Source organism: Stegodyphus dumicola, chromosome 1 (assembly GCF_044657685.1).
Source record: "Stegodyphus dumicola isolate Sdum_Otavi_A_Nest chromosome 1, ASM4465768v1".
NCBI lineage: Eukaryota > Metazoa > Arthropoda > Arachnida > Araneae > Eresidae > Stegodyphus > Stegodyphus dumicola.
Genome location: NC_140768.1, coordinates 267,300,068 through 267,327,007, shown reverse-complemented (window position 1 = coordinate 267,327,007; position 26,940 = coordinate 267,300,068). Strand labels below are relative to the sequence as shown.

Sequence of the window (26,940 nt, the reverse complement as noted above, 5' to 3'; positions counted from 1 at the left end):
AAATGTGCATAATATTTTATAAATTTGAAACTGCACTTTGAGATAAAAATTTTTGCTTTTAAGGTGAGCTTAGGGCGCAGCCTGGTCCACCTTGCAAAACAAAGTTTGCCCTATGACCTATACGGACTACGCCAGTACAAAAACCACAAACAAGGGAAAAATAGAAACATAAAATAATCGCAACTTATCAAAATGATGTGTTAATAATTAAATAAAAAATAAAGAGAAATTAGTATTCAAACATCACACAAACATCCACACAACCATACACGCAATCATACAAAGCCAATGGCTTCGTTTTATTGTTATTAATATTCTTCATAATCTTATGTGATATTCCTCTTGCCTTAAGTAAACCATTTTTCATGAAATCTATGTTCGTTCCGTCAATGCATCTGGTTAACTTACATCCTGTAATAAAGTGGACATTGTTTCCTATTTTTGTACATACTTTACATAAATCATTATCTTGAACATGGAATCTTTTCAGATAAAAAGGAAATCTCCCATGATATGTAATTAACTGATTCAAGTCAATATCATTGTTAATATTCATATTTTTCTTAGGAACAAAAATCTTCATGAACACATTATTTTTATCAGAGTTTTCCCATTGAGTCCGCCATTTATTCACAATGACACACTTCATAATGTTAATGCATCTTCTCTTGGAGGCTTGTACATCGACAGTTTCAATATCATGACTCGTTGTTGCCTCCTTTGCTAAGACATCCGCCTTCTCATTGCCCAAACAACCAATATGGGCTTAAGGCCTTTTTGTATAGCAATCAGTTCGGCTTGATACACCGAATTATATTTTTCTAATTTAAACTTCCCTTTGCTCTTAAGGCATGAAAATACTTTGTAGAGATATTATGTATTTTTTGGAAGCAGGAGTGATGAAAAATTAGCAACTTTACCGTTGCGAATCTAACCACGGACCTCTGAAATACGCGCCATCGTGCAGACCACTACACTACGAAGGCATGCTAAGAAGGCGGGAGAAATACCTTGTATACTCCCACCTTTAAAGAGCGACTGGGGTTTTTAGGAGACCCAATCGCCACATCCTGGGTGTGGAGAATCATCATCTACCACCCTTTTAGTTCGGCCGCCGCTGTAAAGACATTAGGTATTTTTTGGAAACAGGAGTCATGAAAATTGAGCAAGCCCTTAATCGAACCACGGACTTCTGGAATGCGCGACCAGCGTGCATACCACTACACTACGAAGGCGGGAGAAATACCTTATAACTTTTCTAGCAACCATATGCCAATTATCGAAAGAAAGTACAAAATGCAATTTAAAATTTCGTACTATTACTCAATTCAGATTGGTTTGTTCTCTGATGTAATATGTTTGCATTATTCCGAAGACCATTCTTTGCTAAGCAATAGGTATACATTTTAATGAATATCAAAAAGTTAAAACAGCTATCTTTCTAGTTATGTTTATATAAGACCAAGTTATGTTTATAAAACTTCTTTTTGAAACAAAGTAATTTATTTTGTGCCACCCCAGATCACGACTTATTCCATTAGTGTTAAAAAAAGTACATTTATCCTCACTTTTCTTGTCACATTCAGACGTAACGCATTATGAATGAAATGCATTTCCTTTTTCCGTCTCGACTGCATTAGAGATGGTTATCAACAAAAAGAATGTATCTGAAATACATAGTCATGTGCCTTTCGGATAAAACGTGTATAATGCATAAACTTCTGGAAGTCATGTTTATTTAATGACTGCCCCAGTTTCTCGATGAAATTATTGTCAGTTGTGCCCCAGGTATTATCACAAAGTAAATTTGAGCTTCGTACATCAGGAAATTACACGCCATATTTCTCAAAAGAAATTATATTTGAAATTATATGAATTAGAACTCAGCTGAGTAATGAATTGGTAAGGTTCTAAATAGCTAGGAAGAGCAAGATATGGCAGTTTTGTTCCTTACATTTTAAAATATTTTAACGAAAAGAAATGAAAGTATTCTGGAAGTACGTAATAGTACATAAAATTTTTCAGAAATATTTTCTAACATGTTTTACAACAAAATTTAGAACATGGAGTTAAACAGACACACAATTCGAAGATTTACCGATACTATTTGAATGAGAAATGGCATTGCTTTACAAGTAAAAGTTTAATTTTGCTTCTGAACGTTTCCTTCTGATATCATTTAGTTTTACGTTCTCATAATGATGTTGTACCTACATTCACATTAATGCAAATATTGCATTGTTTGTTGGTTTCCGAGGAATACGTAATTTATTTGTACTTTGGTTAGGAAAATTTACCAAAATACTTTCTGCTATGGAACCAATATAAAGCGATAATTCTGCCGTACTTGGACTAAGTCTGCGAATAAGTCTCATGAAGATGCATCTCTCTCCCTAGTACAGTTAAGCTAATGTAACCTAGATGCTATATTTACTCACATCCTCTCCCCAATGTTTTCAGCGTAAAATTACAAAACTCTTGTATATAACAGCAGTATACAAATTATGGGTCTAAGCGAAGCATGTTGTATAAATAAAAGTAGCAGAACTAAAAGCTATAACTGCAACTTACTTTCTCTAAGCATCGAATACAGTAATCTTAGTACATTTAAAATTGATATGGTTTTATCTTTATCTGCTGACGTCATTACTGAAACCTTCCCTAAAAGGTCTCATTTCGATTTTCAAAGGGAAAGGAATATACAAAAAAAAAAAAAAAAAAAAAAAAAGGGGGGGGGGGGAAAGTACACGAGTAAATTCGATGTTATTAGATCCTAAATCCTAACCGATATTCTAAAATGTTCTCATTTCCTTCATATACAAATTAAAAGAGTATGGAAAAGGAGAAAATTTGTTTAATATTAAAAGCTTGAAGGTTCCTAATAAAATCATAATTTCAAATATAAGTTTCATCGAAAAAAAATTTTAAATGCATTTTTTTAACAATTTCAATATTTACTAAAAATTACTAATGGAAATGAGCAAATTAAGAAGAAAGTTAAAACTCGTGAAACAAAACTTGACAAAAAAGTTTTGAGTAGCAGTTTATATTTTATATATTGTTCCGAAATGCCTAGCCGCTGTAAGATAGTTTCTCCGCAAAGCAAGCTTAGGGTTGCCAGAAAATGACAAGGGAAGGTAGGATTGCCATATTTGGGGAGAAATCGCTCATTTGGTGATAAACCCTAGACGGATGAAAAATCTTCTAGCACAAGGTCTTACCAGTTTGGCCCAAAATGTTCTCTAGCACAGGCCTAAAGCTATATAAAGCCTTTCCTGTACGCGGAGTAGCAGCGTGTGTCTTGTCAGAGTCTCTTAGTCGATCGCGAGTCTGTCGTGTGTCTCGTAGTCTATCGAATTAATCGTCTAGTCTAGTGTCGAGTTGGTGTCTAGTGTCGCCTGTATCGCGAACTGGTTTATCCAGAGTGTGCATCGTTGAGAGTATCGAGTATATTGTCGAGTGCTCGCGAGTTGTAGCTTGGAGAGTCTCGAGATTACGTTGAGTTTCGAGAACAACCGAACAGAGTCGGGAGCTGTACTCTAGTCTTTTGTCATGAAGATGTCTTTACCGTTATAGTCTGATATCCTGAAAGCTGTGTTGCTGATTGGATAGCTTCAGCGTGCTTGTCTTAGTTTTCCGACTACTGTATACGTATTTTTGAAGCTGTCATGAATCATACTGGCTAATAAATTGTGTTTTCATTCTTCACTAAGTGTTGTTGTTAATCGCTCCAAATCCAAGAACTCGGGTAGAACGCAACAATATTTTTCCAAAATATTTTTTAATCAAAGTGCAAAAAGCAGGGTTTAATTTACGAGGTAGCATTGACAGTAGCTAAATATGGATAGCTAAATTATCACCAGATTATGAAAAGTGAGGGATTCAAGAAAGCAACGATATAATACTGATCATCAAGGTCCATTGAAATGCAATAATCGTGTTCTTTTTTTAATGAACGCTTCGGTTTGATGTCAATAAAATTAAACCTTCGAAAGTTTTAAATCTAAACGTTTACCTGTTTTTTAGGTTCTAATTACGAATAACAAAAACAGAGCAAAAATTCGAGTTTCCGAGTCTCGAATTTTTTGCAAGTTTCATGGAATTTAAAATTCAAATGCCCGGTTCCTACATAATATGACGTTATCATTAGCTCGATTGTTCTTTTAATCAGCGTTCTTTTAGAAAGATTCAGGTATTTCGACGCATAGATAAAAAAGGAGGCATATATTTCTTAATTGTTGAGAGATTATTGCATACCGTGAAAGTTTAATAACGTATACTACTGTTACCAACATGACATAAAAGTAAATTAATGTAAGACTATTAACCAAGTGAAACAAAAATAAATATGTCCGGAGATTGAGTTCAGATTCATCTGTGATATTTCATATTTCGCTTGCTCTTAGTTCCTGCAAGAGAACGCGTACCGTTTGGCAGCTAAATGTTTTTGCCATGAGTGTTATTGTTTCGTGTTTCATCATCGCAGATATACATTCACAAGGAAAAATGTCATTTTCGTTCATAAATAAATAAATATAAAAATATAAATGTAAAAAAAAATAAATGAAATTTGAAAGCTTTCAGATTTTATGTTACGCTCAAAGTGGCGTTTTTTTTTAACGTTTTGCGTGCTACTTTTATTTATTATTACCTTTATTGATGTTCTTTGCACTTAAACCACACAAAATTCAATTCAACAGCAATATTACAAAATATTTAAAGACAGCATATCTTTAGAATTTCCGATAAGCAGTCTCGTGAGCTGGAGATAAAAATGTTATTTTCCGTGCAGATTTGCCATTGTTCGCTTTGAAATCGTTGAGTTTGTTAATCAAAAATTTGTTAAAGTTCTACGAAACATGAAATAGAAAATAAAACAAATTCGAAATTCAAAATTCAGGTGGATGACTACGTTATTCAAAATTTGATGGTTCTAGGCACCGTTGCGTTTTTACAACGCAAGAAATATACATTTATTAATGCATATTCTTATTTAATTTTTTAAGAGATAGTGCAGGGCGATAGTACTTGGTGATGGTAACAATTAAAAAATGATTCACCGTTTATAGTGAAAAGCCACAAAATGCAGCTTTCCGTCAACTAGCCTTTCTGAGATAACTCTCCTTTGGGCTCATAAATAAGAGATTTCTGCATATCAACAACAAAGGTTCTAGAACAGGGTTCTCAACCGGTGGAACGCAAAGAAACAAAGTATTTTTAACTATTAAATACGAAGATTAAATACCCCAACATCCTGAATCTAAGCATGAATCAAAGCATGCCAATTTAAAGTATAAATCTGAAGAATATTTTAAGAGGAATATATCGGAGTTCAAAACCATAATCAAATAATGAAAGGTTTTGTTAAAGTGATAAAGCTTTGGAAGCTAGTTACTTGGTAAGCCTAAGAATTGCCAAGACTGAGCGAGCTCATACTGTTGAAGGAAACCTTATATTACCAGCAGCTAAAGATATCGTTTTGACGTTATTCAACGAAAAAGCGAGTAAGGAGCTTAATAATATTCCGTTATCAAATGATACAGTAAGTCGACGAATTCATGAAACGGAAAATTTCATAAAAAATATTCAAAAAATAAAACAGAGTGAGTATTTCGCATTGCAATTGGATGAAAGTAGTGATATAATGAACTTTGTTCATGTATTAATTTACATACGTCTCGAAAAAGATAAATTAATTTTCGAAGAGTATTTATTTTGTGAATCTATTCGTGATAGAGCAACTGCAAATGAAATTTTTTAAATAAATGAAAATTTTTTGTCTGAAAATGATATTCCTTGGAATAAGTACACTGTCGTATGCAGTGCCGGAGCTTGGGTTTTTAACATGAAAACTGTTATTTCTAAAATAAAGAAGGTTGCACATTAAACTAAATTTACACACAGCTCCATCGTGAAGCTTTAGCAGCCTAAACTATTCAACAAAAATCCTGAAAACCGTTTTGAATCAAGCTGTAAAAATTGTTAATATTATTAAAAGCCGGGCTTTAAATTCAAGAATGTTTATGATTTTATGCCAAGATATGGGCAGTGGACATGAAACGCTTTTGTTACATTCCGAAGTAGAGTTTATCCAAAAGTAAAGTTTTTAATCTTTTTGAACTTCGATCAGAAACTTAAATTTTCCTCTGCGATTCAAAATTTGAATTGGAAAAGTATTTATTTAGTGAATTATTGTTGGCGTGTTTAGTATATATAGCTGATATTTTTAGAAAGTTAAATGAATTAAATTTAGCATTACAAGGAGAAATTAAATTAATGGTTAATTTGTTTACTATTAGAGATAAAATAAATGCTATGATAAAAAACTCGAGCTAATAATCAAAGAATTATATAATAATATTTTAAGCTTTTTACCACATTTAGAAAGTTTTCTAACCCAAAAGAATTTTGAAATAAAAAAGGAATTAGCATCCGACATTAAAAATCATTGTTTTTCACCGATAAATGATTTCAACATGTATTTTGCCGAGAATTATGTAAAAGAAAATTAGATTAGAAATCCATTTTTTTTTTCAAATTTACCTGAAATTTTGTCCCGAGAAGAAAAAGAACGATTAATACAAATTTCCTGTGATCGAACTGTAGTTGAAGGTTTCAAAAATAACACATTTGTTAACATTTGGCTGAACTGAAACAAAGAATTTAAAGGCATTTCAAATAAAGCTCTTAAAATTTTATTGCCCTTTTACACAACCTAGTTGTGTGAACAAGGATTTTTTTCCATGTTCTATTTGAAAAATAAATACAGAACAAAATTAAAAGTAGAACCTTATTTACGGTCAAAACTAAGTGAAATAAGACCAGACATAAATAAATTTATCTATCTTAAACATGGGAAATTTCACACTAAATTTTGAAATTAAAGTATTATAACTTAAATTTTGATAATTGAAATGGTAATTTTATCTAATATTTCTGTGTGAATATTTAATACAAATAAACAATAGGTTGTGCAAATGACAAAATATTTTTTTTAACATTTATATTGAGAAATTGAAAAATAATCAATGTAAAATGTAGTGGTGGTACTTAAGTTTTTCAATTTTTTTAGAAGGTACGCATTAGAAGAAAAGATGAGAACCGCTGTTCTAGAGCATGCCAATGTATCATCTCTTAAAATTTAAATGAATACGAAAAATATAAACATAAATTTAAAAAGATTGCAGTGCGATTTTGATAACTACATTTAAGTTTAACACTCATAAAAATTAAACAAAGCAGTTATGATGGGCCTATTAGATTAAGAATCAGTTTCTTATAAATTAAAGGTACCGAAATATAATCTGGAGCTTTTTAAAACAATAAAACTTAATAGTAAAAAAAACCTAACAGATTATTTCATCATATATTAAGGCCAGAGGAGACTTGCGCCATTATTTAATAAATAAAGTTATTCGAAACATATTATTTTGCTAGATTGCTTGAGCATTGGGCTTCTGTTTGACTGTATCTTTTGCGCACAAAATTTGCAACAAATATTTCCTTTGAACAGTAAAGCTTTCTGTTTTGCCAGGATATGAAATTCATGCAGCGAAAACAATAAACACCTTGAAGAAGTCTTCATGGAGGTAACTGATAGGAACTACACAACAGACTTCTGCTTTTAAAACCGGAATTAATTTAATGTTTAAGTTCTCTTCCTATGTATTTATTATTTACTTTCTTGTATTCGAAGTCAAAGAAGTTGCTTGCATTATTATAACAATAACTGTATGCAAACAAAATTTGTATTCGTTGAAAGAATTTTTGTACGTATGAAATCTGTACATAGCCTATTTATTACTTAACTTTAAACCAACAACTTTTAAACAATAAATATTTTTGTATAACATAATAAGAGTAATTGTTTTAGCTTTTATTTCGAAGATATAAGATAAAAAGAGTTTCTTTTACAAATCTAAATTATAAGAAATTAAAATTTATTACAATTTATGTTTAATCTTCTGGCGATTAGTGTAATTACATCAGTGCATAGTGATAAGGGTCTATTACATATTTGAGTAATATTCTATTCACTTTCCTTGAGCATTTAATCAAAATGTGGCTTTTTCGTAATACGTACTGTGACACAGGAACATTTAGGTTGAAAAGTTACAAATGATCTTGTATGTAAGAACCAAAACGTTTTCTAAGCTACTTTCATTCAAAAACGAAGATTTAGAAAGCAAAAAAATAAAAAAATAAAAATAAATAAAGTAATAAAAATCGTTCTCTGTTATAAAAAATGTTTTATCTTTCAGCTTTCTTACCTTCATACATTCTCTACTACTTCGATTTAAGATCAAGATTTTATCGAAAATAAATATATTCTTGAAATTTCTATATTTCTTCAAGATTCCATTCCTTAAATATGGATAAATGAATATCTACAGCTGAAATAATAAGACATTTAAATTAAAATTTAATTCTTAAAGTTGAGATAGACTGATTATTGTAGTAATTGTCAAAATGTCTTTATGAAAATTTAGCTCAAATTTTAGATTTTAAACTGCTTAACTAGAGGCTAAGAGAGAAAATCTCGTGAGAGATTCTTTTCCCTGTAACATAGGATACAATATTTTTATTTCTATGTAGAATAGTTACAGTCACGGCAAAATGTACGAGAAATTTAATATTCTTTGCATCCCAATGTTGTTATTTTTCAAGGTCAGAAACTATTAAACTTAGTTCACGATTTTGCTTTATTGTAGTAAGATTTAAGAAACGCTATTATACATTAGCTGTATATGAAGTTATACAGTATTTTTGTATACTGAATAATGTACAAAAAATCATTAAGTAAATTTTGAATTCTGAAATCTTAGTTTCAGCTTTTTATTAAATAATGAAACCTGATATAGTTTCTCACATATGAAAATTCCAATAAGTTTAAAATTTCATAGTTTAATTGAAATGAATATAATTATGATTCATCCCTCATCTTATATAATATGTAGAATTTTATAATACAGGATTATTTCTTAAGTTTTTGAAATATTTTAAGAATTCATAACAAAAAGAACCATGCAGACGATAAGTAAATTTAATACATTAAAATAAGGTTTAAATTCTCAAATACGTTTTACTTCTTTCGAAAAACGAAACATGTTTTCTTTAGCTGTAATAGCCTTTTACGTGCCATTGAGAGGATTTACATGAACATATGTGGAAGCTAATTGATGGCACAGTTTGACAGATACCCTACCCATTATCATAGTGACCATTGTCGAGACCTTACGAGAAAATATCAGAGTCAAAATTTGTCGCAGCCTTAGAGACTACTTGTCAACATGTATCAGCATTGAATTTCGCCACTAAGGTGACGCATTGTTAGATGAACAGTAGACGGATATGATGAGTTAAAGAGTTGGCCTACCCGGTTTACGATCTACAATTTGCGACGTTTCTTGCGAGGAATTGTCTTTTAACCTGGGGGTTTCACCAATCTAATAAGCTCTAGTAGTAATCAATAATATAGCTGTTCTAGCCTTGATAAACTGAGATATACTGGTAGTGGGTGAAGCGAATTATTATATATACGTGTATTTTCCACACCCAGAAAAGGAAACAATACGTGTACTTCTAAAATAAGTGAAAATCTTTGTGGTTTTCCTTTCAAGACGATCAAGTTGAGTATAAAATTTGTTATGAATTTTTATGTTTCATGAAATTATGAATTAATAACTTTTAATTAGAATAAAATATTTATTTCTCATGACTTGAATCAGTACAGACATATATATGAAGCTTCTTTATAACTCTATACATTTTATGCTGAAAATGTAACTGCCAAGTCACTGAAATTTGCCAAATTTTAAAATTCACTCTTGTCTCTGAAGATTTACTAGAAGTAGTTCTGAAGACGTTTTTCAGTCGTTACCTAAAATCAGGTTCGTAAACTCTAATTCGAATTACATAAAACAGAATTCTTATTAAGGAAAACACTTTGTTAATGAAATTATAATGAATATATTATAGTAAATATAACTATATTAATGAACATTAAAAGTAAGGAGAGCTCCAACTCATCAGTAGGAAGACATGAATTCCACCAATTAGTGTAATACATGATAAACAGCAATGTACAAAACTAAGAATCTAACATTACCATCTGACATGAACATTAAACCTTTAATGTAAAGTTTCTTTCATTAAGTATTATCGTTTGATATCAGAAGCTGTGTATTATTATCATCTTGAACAAAAGATTAGAAAGAAGAGAAATACATGAAGCATAAATAAGTAATACTTTCTGTTTTCTTCTCGATTAATAAAAATTAAAATGAAGCATAGTCTGGGATTATTTATTTTTGTGTAATATGACGGGTAGTCAAAATACACCCGCAATTTTGTTGCAATTCTTTATCACCGCAAATAATTAATTTCTTATTTTATTACCACTATATTTATTTATTATCGGAATTCATAACAGGTAGTGAGACGGCAGTGTGTTTGACAGTAGGAGTGTGCGTTGATCAGCTGGCGTGATGTCGAATTTCTAGAAAAGGGTGAACATCAAGCTTGTCTTCAGATTGGGTAAATTTGCTTCAGAAACTTTGTTAGCTTTACAAACAGATTATGGTGACTATTCGTTAAAGAAAACAGCCGTTCACGAGTGGTTTTTCAAGATTTCGAGGTGGACAGGAATCGCTGGAAGACGGCAGCCGCAGTTGGAGACATTCAGAAACGTAAGAATAGTCGAGAAGGTGAAACAGTAAATCAGATTAGACCCAGGAATGATTACATCGAAGAGTTGGAACCAAAAGTTTATATGTCTTATAGATCCATTCTTGCTATCCTGTCAGATGATTTGAAAATGAAATGTTTTAGTGCAAATTTTGTTGACTGTGGCCGAAATATTTTGAAAACAGCACAAACGGCCCGACGTTTTTTGAGACAATCGTTAGTAATGAGGTTACCTGGGTGTACGATAACAACCCGGAGACAAAGATGCAGTCATCAGAATGTTACACAACGTTCTCTCCTTGACCAAAGAAATCGCGTCATGAAAATCCAAAACAAAAGTGATGCTGTCTGCATTTTTCGACAACAAAGGTATGGTGCATCATGAATTTGTACCAGCTGGACAAACTGATAACGGCCCTTTTTATGTGCAAGGTTTGAGGCAATCCGAAGAAAATGTCCCGCCATATAGCAAGGAGATGATCATTGAATCACGACCATGCTTTCTCCAACACGTCGATTGCTGTGCAGACATAGCTTTCAGAAAAGCTGAGTCCAGACTTTCACCAGTCTCCGTATTCACCTGATTTAGCACCACCACATTTCTGACTCTTCCCCAAGATCAAAATGGGCCTCGAAGGTAACCATTTAAGCACATTAGATACATCAAAGTGATGGCTGAACTTCGGGATATACCACAGTAGACTTTCATTGTTGCTTTCATCAATGGCAGGAATGGTGGAGCAAGTGAATATGTTCTTAAGGAACTTACGTTGAAGGCGATTAAGTACATGTGTACCTATATTGTGATAATAAAGGGTTACAACGAAATTCCTAGAGCTTTTCGACTGCCCCTTGTATTTACATTTAATAAAATGCTAAGCAATTGAATCTTTTTATCTCTTTTAAACAAAATTTATATGTATGGTAAAAAGTATACCCGAAGGCATTTTCATCATTTTATTTCACAAGCTATTCTAGCTTCCGATGCAAAAAATTCACAGAAGGTATCGGAACTCATATTTCAAAAGAGAAAAAAATAGCTAGTTTTAAAAAGATTACATCTCAAGTTCTTTGCTTACAACTCTGCATTCATACATCATCCATTACTTTAAGGAATGTAAATCTGATGCTGGCGCTGCCATTCTTAAAAAGATGAATAAAATCTAAAGTGAACTAACTGCATGACTTACTATAAATGCCTGTATTCAGTAATATGATTTTAATGCAAGATTTCGGTGAAAACATAATCTGCGATTACAGACAGAAATAAAATACCTATATAAATGGAGAATGGTTTTGACAATAAAATTTCTTATGCTTTCGGAAGGAAAACGGATTTTAACATTATGAAAACTTATGATAATATCCGAAAGGCAAAACAGAAAATAAAAAATTAATATAAAAATGCACTGTTGAGACTTCAAGTTATTGTTTAACATCTTGAAGAATGTACTATGTTTCCAAAAAAGGATATTTTAATACATATATATATATATATGTATATATATGTATATATATATATATATATATATATATATATATATTAAAATATCCTTACATTTGAATATACAAGGATATATACGTATATATCATAAAATAAAAAAATGCATTCTATTATTCCGAGATTGTTATCCAGATTCCAGATTTTAGTTTAGCACCTTAAATGCTAGGAAGCTAAACAAACACGACAGATCTACCAGTTTAAGGATTATACCCCAAAAATAAATACACCAAAAATAATAGCTCGTTTTTAAATTTGGCTAAATGTTCACAAATATTCACAAACGCAACATGTTAACAAATGCATACCTAACTAGCAGAAATCTTTACTATGATTTAATTTCAGATTAACGCTACATGGAATTTTGTGCACTTATTTAGTAAAGAAAAATTAATTATGGCAGATGTAGCTGTGACTTCCTTCACTGGATCGTTTGCGCACAAAAATGGCAACAAATATTTCACTTAACTAACTTTAATTTCTCTTTTACCATGACGTGAAATTTGCAAATTGAAAATAATAAAATCCATGGAGAAGATTTTTTTCGAAGCACTGAGAAAGTATTTGTTTGAACTAGAAAACAATTTACCCCTTATCTTTTACTATGTGTACGTACAGTTAATTTCGTGTAATTACAGAACTTTTAATGTCAATGGTTTCAATTTGATAGCACTTTACGATCAAGAAAAGTTGCAAGGGGACTTCATTCTGAAGATTAATTGGTGGTAAAATGTCTTAATTAGGTCTAGTTAATACGGTTAAACATTAGATTGAGAAGTAATTTGAGAACTTTTATTCAGGGATCTTTTTGGGGGGACTACATCTTTCTTTTGGAGAATTCCATATAATTATCCATGATAGATTCTTTACAACTTAAGGACTGGTTAATGGTCTCTCTCTGGTTTTGAATACGGAAAATATAAGGCTAAAATTAACTGCATGGGTCAGAAAAATACACTTTACTTTTATTTCGCACTAATAATAAATGTAGAGATTTTCATTCCTAAAGAATTTAAGCAGAGTGTTTAAGAAATTGCATGACTAAATAAGTTTTGAATGACTCCAATTAATAAAATCTATCCAGCAAGGAAAATTTTCAGACTAAATCAATTTTGGTTTTACCAAAAATGCAGAAATTTTTCTATAGATTTTGAATGGAAATTTTAGATTAAAACACTAGGTCAATGGTGGTACATGCTGAAAAGTGTTTAAATAAGACTAATATCATAAATTTATTTTAAGACATTTACTAATATTAAAATTAATACTAAAAGGTCACAGATGATTGCGTTTTGACAGAAAGAAAATATTTTCATAAAATCTTACTTAACAGTTGGATAATTCTGATCATATATGAGATATCTAATAAATGTATCTCATATATTTGTCAAAGTAAAAAGCTTTTAGCATCCAGTAACTAAACCGATTCTGCGCCAAGCTATTCGAAATATGACCTTAGAAAATTTTTTATTTATAATTGTCATACCTTATAAGAATATAATAAAGATCTAAGCTATTTGGTAATGCATTTATTGCCTTTAATTCCTTTTTTGTTATGCAATTATAGAAGGATTAAATTTAAAAAATGAATTAGAAGTATTGAATTTCTGTTGGGTAAATTATATTTTACCAAGTTTTTTACTTGAGTAATGCAGCTTTTAATAATTCTTGACACCACCTCTGCTTTCTGCATTAGTTCTGCTTTTTGTTTCGAACAACGTGAGGTTTTGTAGGCCATTACGATCGTCATTTTAAATATTTTACTTTTCGGACCCATGCCATGACATATTTTTCTGTCAGAATACTGTCTGCACTTTATGCCATTTAACAAAGACGTTTTTTCTTAGATTAAATTAAATAAATGCATTTCTCTTTTAAAATAAAAAAAAAAATTGTGCCTGTTACTTTACAAATAAGTGTCGTTTTTCAAAGCAGTTTCATGTAATAATATTATAATTACTTCACGTAATAATTTTTATTATTGCATTATTCACATGATAACTATCATTATTTCATATAATAACTTTGTTATTCATAATAAAGTTTGTTTATAGCTGTAAGACTGAAAATTAATGCAAAGGAAAAGTATGTTACTTAATGTTTAATTCATTTCAACAAGTTTTTGCTACCTACAGGTACATAACGATCTACATTTTAAGAGTAACTCTATTTTACTGAAAGGTATCATAGGTTTATCGATCTATGTAATGTGATAAGTAATTTTGTCATATCTCTTTGGATGCCCTTGTAATGTAATAGGTATCTAATTTAATTAGCAGTCAGAAGTTCGGTTCTTAAATCATAATAGTTTATTTGTTGTTAGAAGGGAGCTGCTAATTTTGCAGGTTTCCGCTTAGAAAAACCCAACGTTTCCTGCAATGTAACCACAAATTTATTCAGAGAAAGTTTAGCTGGAAACTACAGCGTTACTGGCTACTGGCTACATTTATAGAAAAATTGTTATTTCAAGTATTATTTAAAATTTTTAAATAGTTTTATTAGTTTTCCTGTCACATTTCATATTATTTGATTGCTTAGATAAAAATAAAGAAAATTATTTATGTACATCATATGTAAATTTGAGAAATGACGTAAGGAAAACTTTAAAACTTATTTTCATGATCTATGATAATACACTGTTAAATATATTTGTAGAAAACATTCCATAGATCCCAAACACAGAAATTATTTATTTATCTTGATGTTATAATTAGAACTCTTCTGTGCACACAACATATGGTGCCTTAAATATTTTGATTATATCCCTCATATTAGTATACGTAGAAAATTTTAATACATCCTCGTACAACATTTCATCTATTAAATGTATATCGAGTTAACGAAAAGAACAGTAAAATTTCAGTAATTCTTAACATATAGACTATCACGATGCGAGATCCACAGAGATTCATAGAAAGATATCGGATGTATTTTAACCCTTGGCGGTCGTAGGTCTACTCCCGGCTACAAAGCTTTTTTACCGTTTCAGTAAAATATCTGTTCTCAGCCACTGCAGCTAAGAACCACACTTATCTTATATTGTATTCGGTGGAAAAGCTTCATAATCTTATGAAGGAATTATTGTTACTTCAATTAAAATTAATTCTAACCAGCATGATGCCTATGAATAAATATAATACGATGCAAAGGGTTAATTACGAAATATTTTATTGGTAGAATTGTTTGTTTTATGATGCAAGTTTGCCTGTCATACAATATATTATATTCTAAATCATGTGATAAGAATTACGGTTCAACGCTCTTTGATGCTGAGAAGAGTGTCGTTCCACTTCTGAAGACCAGTCTAATGAATGACGGCCTTCGCATTGATTGATCATTTTATAATCCTAAATGCGCTGCGAACTGTGTATAACCACTGTGCGGATATTTGACATAATTGAAGCACCCACTGATTGTTTACAATTTTAAATTATTCTGCGATAAAAATCTTTTATTGTTTAAAGAAAAACATATCTTTCTATGCCTTACTGTGAAAAAATATTTAGCCATTGTCTTTATTTCTCGAGTCACTGGAATTTAGTTTCTTTCATGTATTTAGGAAATTGACGCGTGTCATTGGTTAATATACTAGTGTTTGTTCGTACGAGTGTTTCGACAATTCAACGATGAGAAAGAGAGGTAGATCATTTTTATGAAAATAGTTTGCACTTTGTGGAGAGAAAATTTCTGAAAATTAGAATTCAACTTTTTATGGAAGATCCAAAGTGAAGTCTAAAAGCAGCATTTTTATTTACATAATGCGGAATTCAAGACTGTACACAATAAATAGCATTTTCTCTAGCAAAGTGAACATGAAGAACTTAATGAAAGCAGCTGCATCTTTTACTAAAGGAGAACTTAAAGACATATACTCATGAATATTTAATCATTATTGTAAAATCAGTTTAACCGCTACATCTAGTTATTCCGAGTTAACTCGGCAGTCAGAAATTTGTCAAAAGCAATTATTACGAGTTAACTCGTGATCTAAGGTTCATGACAGTCCTTTTTACTTCTTTGTACGAAGTAAAAAGGAAGTATTGTAATCGCGAAAAGTTTCAGGCAGCATATTTCAACGAAAATATCTATTTTGACCGCTATCGAATGCAATTTTACGATGTTTTTGCGCGATATCTGTACGAAAGGACAGAATAAAATACTCCTTTCCTCCAAAAAAATTATAAAACTGCTTTAAAATTAATTCTGAAGAGAATTTTTCGTGGCGTCTGTACGAACGTATGTACGTACGTATCTCGCATAACTCGAAAACGAGTAGCCTCAGAACGTTGAAATTTTGTATATAGGACTGCTATAACATGTAGATGTGCACCTCTTATTTTCGTTGCAATCGGCCGCACCAAACGTATATAAATATATTTATATATATATATATCCACTCTATTACTCGGCTCAGTAATCTCAGTTTCTTTACTCTTATATGTTTGTAAATTGTACATTTTTTTTGCTTTAAAAATGATTGAATTATGTTGTTCTTAAATTCCTGTTAAGGTTTTTATGCCTTTCGTAATTCTGGAAGCAATATTTGTACAATTATCAACAATTTAAAAGCTGTTTAAGTGCGGTTAAGTTTTAAATAACATGGCGGACATATTTGTTTAAATTTGAAACAGCAGAATTGTAGATTTGTTGCCAATCTAGAGAGACTAAGCTTCGCAACAACAAAAATAACGCCTTCATTTTTATTATTGCGAATTAAATCATGCTAAATCCTTTCTGGAATTTTTTCGAGGAAATAAGTGTTTAAGATTTACTTCGTAATTTTTAATACGGTTATTTTGAGTAATTTTTAATACGGATATTTTTGCCTTGTCGCGAAGTGAGAACTGAATTATTTGAATGAGAAATACTAAATCGTCTGTGAAACAATGTTTCTTTTCTGTTTTGTTTGCTTAATTTCTTTCATACATCGTTCTAGCTTTATTACAGTATTTGAATAGAACATGTGGCAACGAGAAGATAATTATTCAAATGATAAAAAGTTTGTGCATTCAGAGTGTCGTTATAGTAAACAAATATAGTAAATTTTAAAGAGTGCATTTATTCTATTGTGGTTTATGCGCTGTCGACGAAGCAGATTTAATTCAATCTAATCAATTTAAATGAAATTCAAGAAACAAATGCGTATAATTTAATATTCCGTACAAGGAAGTCATGTGGTGTCCACATCAGATTTTTTTATTATTTAATCCGAATAAACTCACAATGTGTTTTGTAGCTACGCTTGTGATCTTTGCGATGTTTTGTTATGAGAATACGCATGTTTTATGTACACCCCTTTCGACTGAGCATCCGAGTACTTATCCACCGGAGTCTGAGACTATTTTGATCTCTATCAAGCGCGTCAGATTAGTAAATCAGGCTGTTTTGCAGTTTGGCAGGAAACACACGAATTAGAGCCTATAAATTCGCTGTTTTAGGTTTTCGTGTAAAAGTTTCGTAGATACTCGCCCAGACTGTAACATGCTTTTATGTGTAATAGCATGCACATAAGTAGAGGTCATCAAACGGTTTCTAACTTGAACTAAAAATTTGTGGCTTTTTCATACGTTATTTTTTTAATCATTTTTTTCACCTTTACCCTGTACAGATACATATTCGATTTATGATTATTAAAATTCAAAATTATTTAGAAAATATTTTTTTTCATTCATTGTTAACGAAAACAAACTAAAGATTTAATTCGGGATAATTGTTTATAACTTATTTTACGTCATAAAATTATTAAAAAATACAAAGCATAATTTTGAACGTAATCTGAAAAGTAAAGGTTTAGTTAAAAGGCAAGGCCATTCGTAACTCATACGAACTAGTGTCTGATAGATAAATTCTGAAATAATTCACATCTATATGAACTTCCAAGAGAATACGAGATAACGTTATTACTTTCATATTAAATCACAAAAGCAGAAGTCATATTCTGCTACGCTTTGTCGCACTCGAAATCATGCAATAATTCCAAGGATATTGTTATTCTAAATGTCAAAGTGCAAGTCAGAAACCTTTTAGAACTTCATCCATGAGCGTGTGTAATAACTAACCACGACATAAATGATGAACGTCGTGCGTGCACTGAATAGAAAATAATGAAAGGCGACTACCTAAATGTTTAGAACCACTACTTTTTCTGTAACTTTTAAATGCATGATTAAACCATCGAAGATTTTTAGTAAATAAAAAGTGGAAACGTCGATATTTGTTCTCCATGTGCGTTTTAAACTCATGATTTTAAAGATGCCTGAAGGTAATACGGCACAACGAAAGAAAGCATCATATTAATTGTGTATAATCTTCCTAATTTCCTTCTACGTATCACTGCTTTTAAATTCACTCGCGAAAATAGCATTGCTTTAAAATCATTAGATAACCATTTGAAACAAGGAAGTTGCAACATATTCAAATTTTGAAAAATGAAAGAATTTAAGTTCTAATATCTTCAATATTTTTAGCTTAACAAATTTATTTGTTGAAAAAGAATATTTTTCATAAAATTTATGTAAAATTGAAAATAAATAAAGAAGGAAAGCATTTCCGTTTTTACATGTATTGTAAATAATTATATTTATTTATTTACTTGTTAATAAAAACAATAAAATTCCATTTTATAATGTAAAAAATACATTCATTTCTATAAAATTTGCGAATTAAAAAGTAACTATAATTCAAACGAAAAATAATAATAAATGCTTGTATTCAAACGAACGTTTACTTATGTGACTGCAAGGTTTATATAAGTATCAGGGGAAAAGGATTATTTATTACAGAAAAACCTGCAAATGAATGGAAATTCTAGTACCCTATTAAGATACCTCTATTATGAATCATGATGCTCTAAGGATCATGGCGCACTGAAGCATACAGGTCCTGTATTGTGCAATTCTCATATTGTGTCAGTTAAACAGTTGTTATATGCATGTAGAACCATTAGAATTTGTGAAGTCAGGAAACTGAAAAAAATCCGCAGTGTCTTCGTCGAGATTCGAACTCCAAACTTCCTAAATATAAGTCCAATGTACTTTCAGTTACACCACAAATCCATGCGGAAAGGATGGAGAAATACCTTATAAACACAGTTGTAGTTCGATCAACTCCTGGATGGTCGACCTTGCTGTCCCAAATGATCCGAAACATGTTTGATCAGAGACAAGTATGGGGATCATGAAGCCAAAGAAGACTGATAATGTAGCTAAGGCATTCCTGTGATGCCCTTGATGTGTGTGGCCAAGCATTATTCTGTGAAAAATGGCTCCTGGAAACTCCACTATCAGTAAAAACACATATGACTGAAGGATGTTACGAATACATGGGTAGGCTCTTATAGAATGGTGTCGTGGATCAATATTAAAGCTAACCGGGGCAACCCAAAATATCACTGAATCTCGATTCCTCACTGAAGACAACTTAGTCAAGTTCGATTGGAAATGGGACACCAGTCCAAATGACTATCTTGGCAGCACACGTAATGCGTTCAGCGATACCAAATATTTTTCAGTAAAAGTGCCTCTTGATAGTACAGACGGACATTTGGGCTTATACTGAAAGTGCTACCTGTGTTCGGATGGCAGGCAATGAATGTAGTTGGCGCTGTGTGTGCGTGTCCGCTATATGATCCTGTTCTCGGATATTGGTTTGCTGAAGGTGTCCAGAATGCAACGCTTTGTATTCGACCGCTTTCTCGTCCATTGATCCCAGTACCTCTTCCTAGACATGGTGCTGGGATTAGTGGCCTGAGTCAAAAAAGGTGTAGGTGGCGGGCTACTCGCCTTGCTATTACCCATTTCCCTAATTCCGATGATTCTTCCCCTTTTGATCCCTGACAGACTATCACATTATCATCTATGGCGGTGTATAGTCATCACTAGTGAAAACGCGTACAAGCAAAATGCTCTGCATACAAATGCGTCAAGAACAAATTCCAGTGCTTTCTTGTGGCACTCGCAGTGAACAATCACGCTGTTTTTCTAACCATTTGCATATCTGCCTGGCATGTAACATCATAGTCCGTTCTGAAGTCCATTACGATCCTACAACTATTTTTTATTTCGAAACTTTTCAAGGCAATGATTGTAGTAATAAAAATAATCTAATGTTTTAAATTAAAACAAAATATTATTAGTGTTTTCCAATACAGAAAAAAATTAAATATATATATTGCTTTGTATTAATATACGACTTCAAAACACCAAAAGGACTTTAGAAACCAAAAATCTTGAAATATTTACTCTTTCCTTGCCTGCAACCGAGCTTGAGAACACGGAATAATCATTTACGTAGGTTAAACGTATGGTACCATAAAAGACATCCATGAAATGTTTAATTCCTCAAAAACTCGCTCTTAATGTTCACCATAGGAGGAAAGGCAGAATGAAATCAATTTGTACAAGTTGGTAAACGAATTATAGTTCACTACGTTTGATTCAGACTTCAAACATAGAAATTCTAGCTGTTTGAAAGCCAAATATCTTTAAAAATTCACTATACCCTTTCCCCTTACTTTATAAATACTTATAATTACTTTATAAATACTTTTCTTACTTTATAAATACAGATTATGATATGTTTACCGTTACCTTATAAAGGGTTAAATAAGAGAGAATGCGATAAATTAGCTTCTCAAATACATGTACTATTTAATGTTACCTGTGCTTGCTAATTAACAGAGAAATGTTTAAAATCTGTTCATTAGGACTGAATCTTTTAAATTGTTTAAAGCAAATACGATACAAATTTTCAAAAAAGTGTTAATTAAAATTTCATTACGACTTAAACATTTGAATTATTCAGGATTCCTGTTGATCTTACTGTTAAGTAGAAAACGTTTACAAGAAGTTTTGAATATATTTAATTTTAACATTATTATTGACTAATAGAGAACAAATATTGTGAAAATAAACTCACATAACACCTGAAATCTCAAGACTTGTGATTGGAGATAAACTAAATTACATTGTTGAGTCACCGGGTTATTTTGAAGCAGGAGTACATGAAAAAGGAGCAATGCTTTCGCCGCGATTCGAACCTGGACTTGTCGAATACGTGCCGAATGTGCTACCATTGTACCACGAAGGCATAGTGTAAGGAGGGAGGAAATACCTTATATACTCCTCCATATAAAGGGCCAAGGGGGATTAGGGGACCCAGTCGCCAAATCCTGGACGTGAAGAATTATTTCCCACTAATTTCGGGTGCCCACTGTAGACATGTTTATTTAAGAGCAAGAGATGTAAAAAATGAGCAATACCCTAGCCGGAACTTGAACCCGGACCTTTTGGATACGCCCTGAGTGAAGAAAACTCCTCATAATGTAAATTATTTACTTTGTAAAGTAAATATATTACTTCAAAAGTCAAACACTTTATGTCAGTATCGTTGAGACTAAAATGAGATAATATACCCCCTGTTATTTTGGTATAAAATAAAAGATTATTTTTCAATCAAATGTGAAAATGCAATTCATTTTCAAATTCTGAAAACACTATCTCTCTTTAAAATAAAGCTATACTCTCTCTGGCTCCTGTATCTAATTCCTACACTCTAGAGATAGCCACAAACTCCTTTCATTAAAATACAAATACATAACTTTTAAAAACACCAGGGAAAGATAACCCACACAAGTAAAGAAATTAGTCACCAGTTTAAATACAATACTAAATCCATTTGTAATAATTCAGATACTCATAAATAATTAATTCCGCAACTGCATCGCAATAAGTTACCCTAGTTCGTTTAAAAGATCATGTTTTCCCTTAGGATCACATGGAAGATGTGATAAACTGCTAAAATAAACATACGTAAACATTTAAAATTAAAACACATGTACGGGTCGTACAGTCACCTCTATGGTTCTCAAGGCTCTTGACAACGACAGGCGCAATTTTTCACTCCTTGCCACGATGAATTTCGTGCGCATGTACTGCTGCTGCTGTTAGACAAGTGAGATAAGTTGCAGCAACACAACACATTATTTTAAAATGTTTGCGGCAAAAGAGTTTAATGAGGAGGAATGAAATTTGGTTGCTTTACTATGACAATAAAGCGACCAGTCACAATGTTTTAAAATTTGGGAAGAACTGGAGGTAAAGAAAGGCGCATTTTCCCCCACCCTCTAAATTGGCAGACTTGAAATTTTAATTTAGTACCCAGGCTGCGATCAAAACTGAAAACATATTATGCCTGAATTACAGGCGGTGCTAGAGACACTTCTATCGGAAACCTGTATGAAACATTCTACTTGTAGATACAAAGAGAACACTTTAGAGCAGGTTATAAATGCAAAAGAAAACTATTTTGAAGAAAAGCTGGATCAGATTTCATTTAGATGTTACTTCAGAATTCGCTAAGTCCTCTAAAGGGATATATATGATATGACCTGCCTGATATGGGACCTTTCATTTGTCACCGGTCCCTACAGCGTCGAACAGACGGAGCACGAATGACAAATATTATTACTATATATTCCTATAGATGTCTTTCTGATTTACCTAGTGGTAAATAAGAAATTAATTAAAGAAATGATTCAACTAACGACTTTTCTTTAACGAAAGAAGTATTTTTATACGTATTTTAAAATTTTTATAACTCGGTTAACTGCAAAAGTAAAGCAGTTTTACATTACATGATAATGAAAACATTATCACGATATTTTTAAGGAGCATCAGGCTATTTAAGCAGAATCGACGTTACTATACTTTTTGTAATAAACTTCATTCAGATTATACCCACTTGGTTCATAAGGATACGGCTTAAACTTTGTCACATCAATAGAATTGCAGAACTTACTGGAAGTATTTCTTGTATTAACGAAGAAGTTGAATTCTCCGACTGTGTAGTTGGTGCGTTGTCATTTACATCTAAGATCTCTAGATTGCCGAGCATTATGAAGTTATCATCATCAACGGTACATTCAACTTCAAAAGAATAAAATATTCTTTCCTCAGCGTCGAGTTGAGTTGCCAATTCAAGAGCTCCAGAAGATCTGTTAACACGAACTAAATTTTCACCTATAAAACAAAATAAGATCTGCTTAAAATGCATTGCAATGTAAACACTAATTATTAACTTATTGTTTATTTCTCGACTTAAAAAAATTATTTGAATATCAGTACATTGTTTCTATCCTTAGTAAAGGGTGACCCAAAATTAAAGGAAGATTTTAATTTGGCACCATTTTTAAGTTGTTGGCAATCCTGGAAAAAGAACAGTTTGAAAGCGAGAGTTTAGGGTTAGTGTTATATGATACAGCAACGCGTCTTCATTATTTAACAATATTTTTAAAATAATGAAAGCTTGGCGGCCGCAGGTCGAAAATTTTATACAAAATATGGTAAAAATAGTGTTTTAACCTCGTCAACTGTAAAAAGATTACCGTAATTTCCGGAAGAAAGGCCGCATCAGCGTAAACGCCGCACTCGAGAAAAATGGCGGGAAAAAAATTAAAATTACACAGAAACGCCGCATCAACGTAAACGCCGCAATAGATTAAATTGCGCGTGACATCGTCGTGGGCCGTATAGATGCAAAAACTCAACCTAAGTCCTGATATATGACATACCAGTTAAGAAAAATGCATGCTTAAAAACTATCCAACAAGTACTTGTACCCAAACTGATGGGATCTGTATCTGGCAGAATGCCAAGAAAAATCCATTCATGCTGAAAGAGAAATACGTCAGAGTTCGTTATTGCGAGGCAGGTGGAGTCGTGTCCGCCTTTGAAAAAAATTGCAGAAAAGGCACGGGTGGAGAGAGGATAGAAGATTCATCGAATGGCTGAGGAGAAAGACTATTCAAACTGATGAGAATGTTGATTTGAAAGGGGGAAGAATGTTATTGTTCTGAGATCTCGTTTAGGGTGAATAAGACGTGTAGGTCCGTTCAAGGGAAAGAATGTAAACAAAATAACGTTCGCAAAAAGCAACTGAGTGGTCTTTTGTGTGGGAACAGCACCAGTCTATGCACAATGACAAGCCATCCAAACTATGTACAATGACCAGTGCACCTAAACACCGCATGGGTAGAAACGCCGCACCCGCTGAAAATTTAAGTTTTACACACGTAAACGCCGCGGCGTTTCTTCCGGAAATTACGGTAACTAAAAATTCGTGGAGACTGGATCAGTTGGAGACGCTAATCACACCGGTCGTCCAAAAACAAGCCGTTCAAATGTCAATATGAAAGCAGTGCGTGAGAGTGTTGGTGAAAATTCAGGAACTTCAATTCGGCGTCGTGGATAAGAATTGCAAATTTCAAGAAGCTCTCTAAAGCGTATATTCAGAAAAGATCTGTGTCTTCATACTTACAAAATTCAATTAACACAACAAGTGAAGCCTAATTAACATGAACAGCGATACGAGTTAGTGGAATGGATTATTAATCATCAAAAAGTGGATGCTGGTTTTTCGAACAAAATAATCCTAAGCTATGAAGCACATTTTCACTTCGACGGCTCTGTTAAATTCCAAAATTGCCGTGTTTGGGTTTCGGCCCACGCGTGATTAGCGAACAACAAATGCATCCACAACGTGCCACTGTTTGGTGCGGATTTTGGACATGAGGCATCATCGGACGATACGTTTTTGAGAGGCTGGTCAAGCAGCAACTGTTAATGGTGCTCAATATCGCGACATGATAACACGGTTCTTTCTGCCGAAATTGGATGATATTGATGTGGCCAATATGTGGTTTTATCAAGACGACGCCACATGCCATACAGCCAATGAAACAATTCAATTACTGCATGAGACATTTCCTGATCGTGTAATCTCTCGTTTCGGTGATCAGAATTGGTCTCCTAGATCATGTGATTTAACACCATTAGATTTCTTCTTATGGGGTTATTTGAAGTCAAAGATCTATGTCAACAATCCCACAACTACATGTGCATTACAAGAGGAAATTAAACGTTACATCAACGAAATTCAGCCACAATTATGCAGAAAGGTCATGAAAAATTTCGACGGAAGGGTGCAAATGTTCCAGGAAAGCCGTGGAGGCAATTTTCCCGATGTGTTATTCCATAAATAACCCTATCCTATGTAATTTATGATTCACTTAAATATCTAAAGACTAAAATTTCTCTTTTATATCGAATTCAAATCTTGCGCTAATTTTGGGACACTCTTTACAAGGAGTTTTGGCTGTCGTTAAAGATTTCTAATCGACGTATACAAATCCCAGCACGTTAATATTTTTTTGAAATTTTTTTTTTGAAAAGCCAGATATAGGCCGGCCCTCATTCATTGCAAGTAATTCTCCTGGGGACATATGACAATGACGAGGAGCTGAGAGGTAGTTTCTCCCTAAGAGATGAAAGGAAGAAGGCAAAGACAGGAAAGAATCCTTCATTCGCACAAAGAGCCAAAACGATAAATCCTTATAGCATCAAATTGAAGCAAAATGGCATTATGCTGTTATGCCCTTTGCGTATGTACGAAACTGCATACTTACTTTCACAAACAGAAAGCCATAAGTGCCTTACTGTTGTACACATTATATTACATGCGTGAAAGGATTTATTATTTGGACTCTGGATAAGCATTCGAGAGCTATCTGCGTAAGGAATGATTACTTTCAGGGAGAACTTTCTAATGGTCTATGTTTTACATGAAAATTTTCTACCTGATGGTAGTGACATACCTTCCTGGAGGATTTTCTGTGGGGAAATTCATTCGTGTTCACATTAGCAATCTTACTGCTTGGCCACCGGTGGGGAATTATTACGGAAGTTTCTTTAACAAGTGGGGATGATTATGATATTATTTTCAAGATTTTTCACATCTTTCCATGAAGTTCATACCTCTGATTTATGTCTGAAATCATTCAAAGGAAAGGTAATACTGTTACAATGCTCTGTGAATTAAATAATATCTGAATGCAAATATTTAATTTTCTGTACAGATAGCCCAGAAAAAGCTTCAGCCTTGACAGAAATGATTCCTTCAGAAATTAGAATACTTTCTGTTTTATTCATTTTCTTCTAGTTTAGAAGTTTTGGGAATTCATCTTCCCCCTTTCCGAATTTCGTAGATTTCTGAAATGTGGCATTTCTATAATTTCCTTTCAGAATTTCGGACAATTACGGATATTGATTAAGTGGAATTTTAAACACAGCGAGCGCGTGCTTTATCTTTTTTCATTACCCAATGGATATATGTTAAGTAGCCCTCACTGCATTATAAATCTCTAAGGTTATGAATCAATTTATTTCTTCAGGACTTAAGTGTAGGCACCTAAAAACCATGGCATTGGAATTTTTAGTAAAATAGAGAATAAAACAATTCTAACTTCAAACACTTAGTGAACTAAACTTAAATTTATCCTTTAATTTTCTGTTGCGGGGAGAGAAAGGGATTAAAAAGGAAAACAGAATGTTTCTCTTTCTTGAATCTCCACATCTAGTAAATTGCTGTATCTTTGCAAACAGAATATTCCAGGCATATAATTATTTAAACTCACTTATCCGTAATATCAGAAGAAAGCCATATTACGGGCAGGTTTAATTTTTGATATATTGATTTTGAAAGATAATTTTCTTTACGTTCCTTTCTGCCCACCAGCGGCCGAGCAGTAAAGTCTTCCTGAACACTGGTAGTTCGGTCCGAGGTTCGAATCCCGCAAACGGGCTGGCTGCATGGGTGTTTTCGTGGTTTTCCCCATGTGTAACGTGCATACGAGCCAGTTTCCCTTAGAACGTCCTCCACGAAGGCATCCTTTCCATAGGCAGATAGCCCTCGAGGCT

At 32.5% G+C, this 26,940-nt stretch overlaps 1 protein-coding gene across 1 annotated transcript in view; it reads right to left on the bottom strand.

Moving 5' to 3' along the window:
• Positions 1 to 26,940, bottom strand: part of LOC118189676 (proto-oncogene tyrosine-protein kinase receptor Ret-like) — a 476,686-nt gene that overhangs the window by 177,252 nt on the left and 272,494 nt on the right. The window contains exon 4 of the mRNA XM_085806630.1: positions 22,985 to 23,205. Coding sequence (XP_085662756.1) covers positions 22,985 to 23,205 — 221 coding nt within the window. The remainder of the gene's footprint in view (positions 1 to 22,984; positions 23,206 to 26,940) is intronic.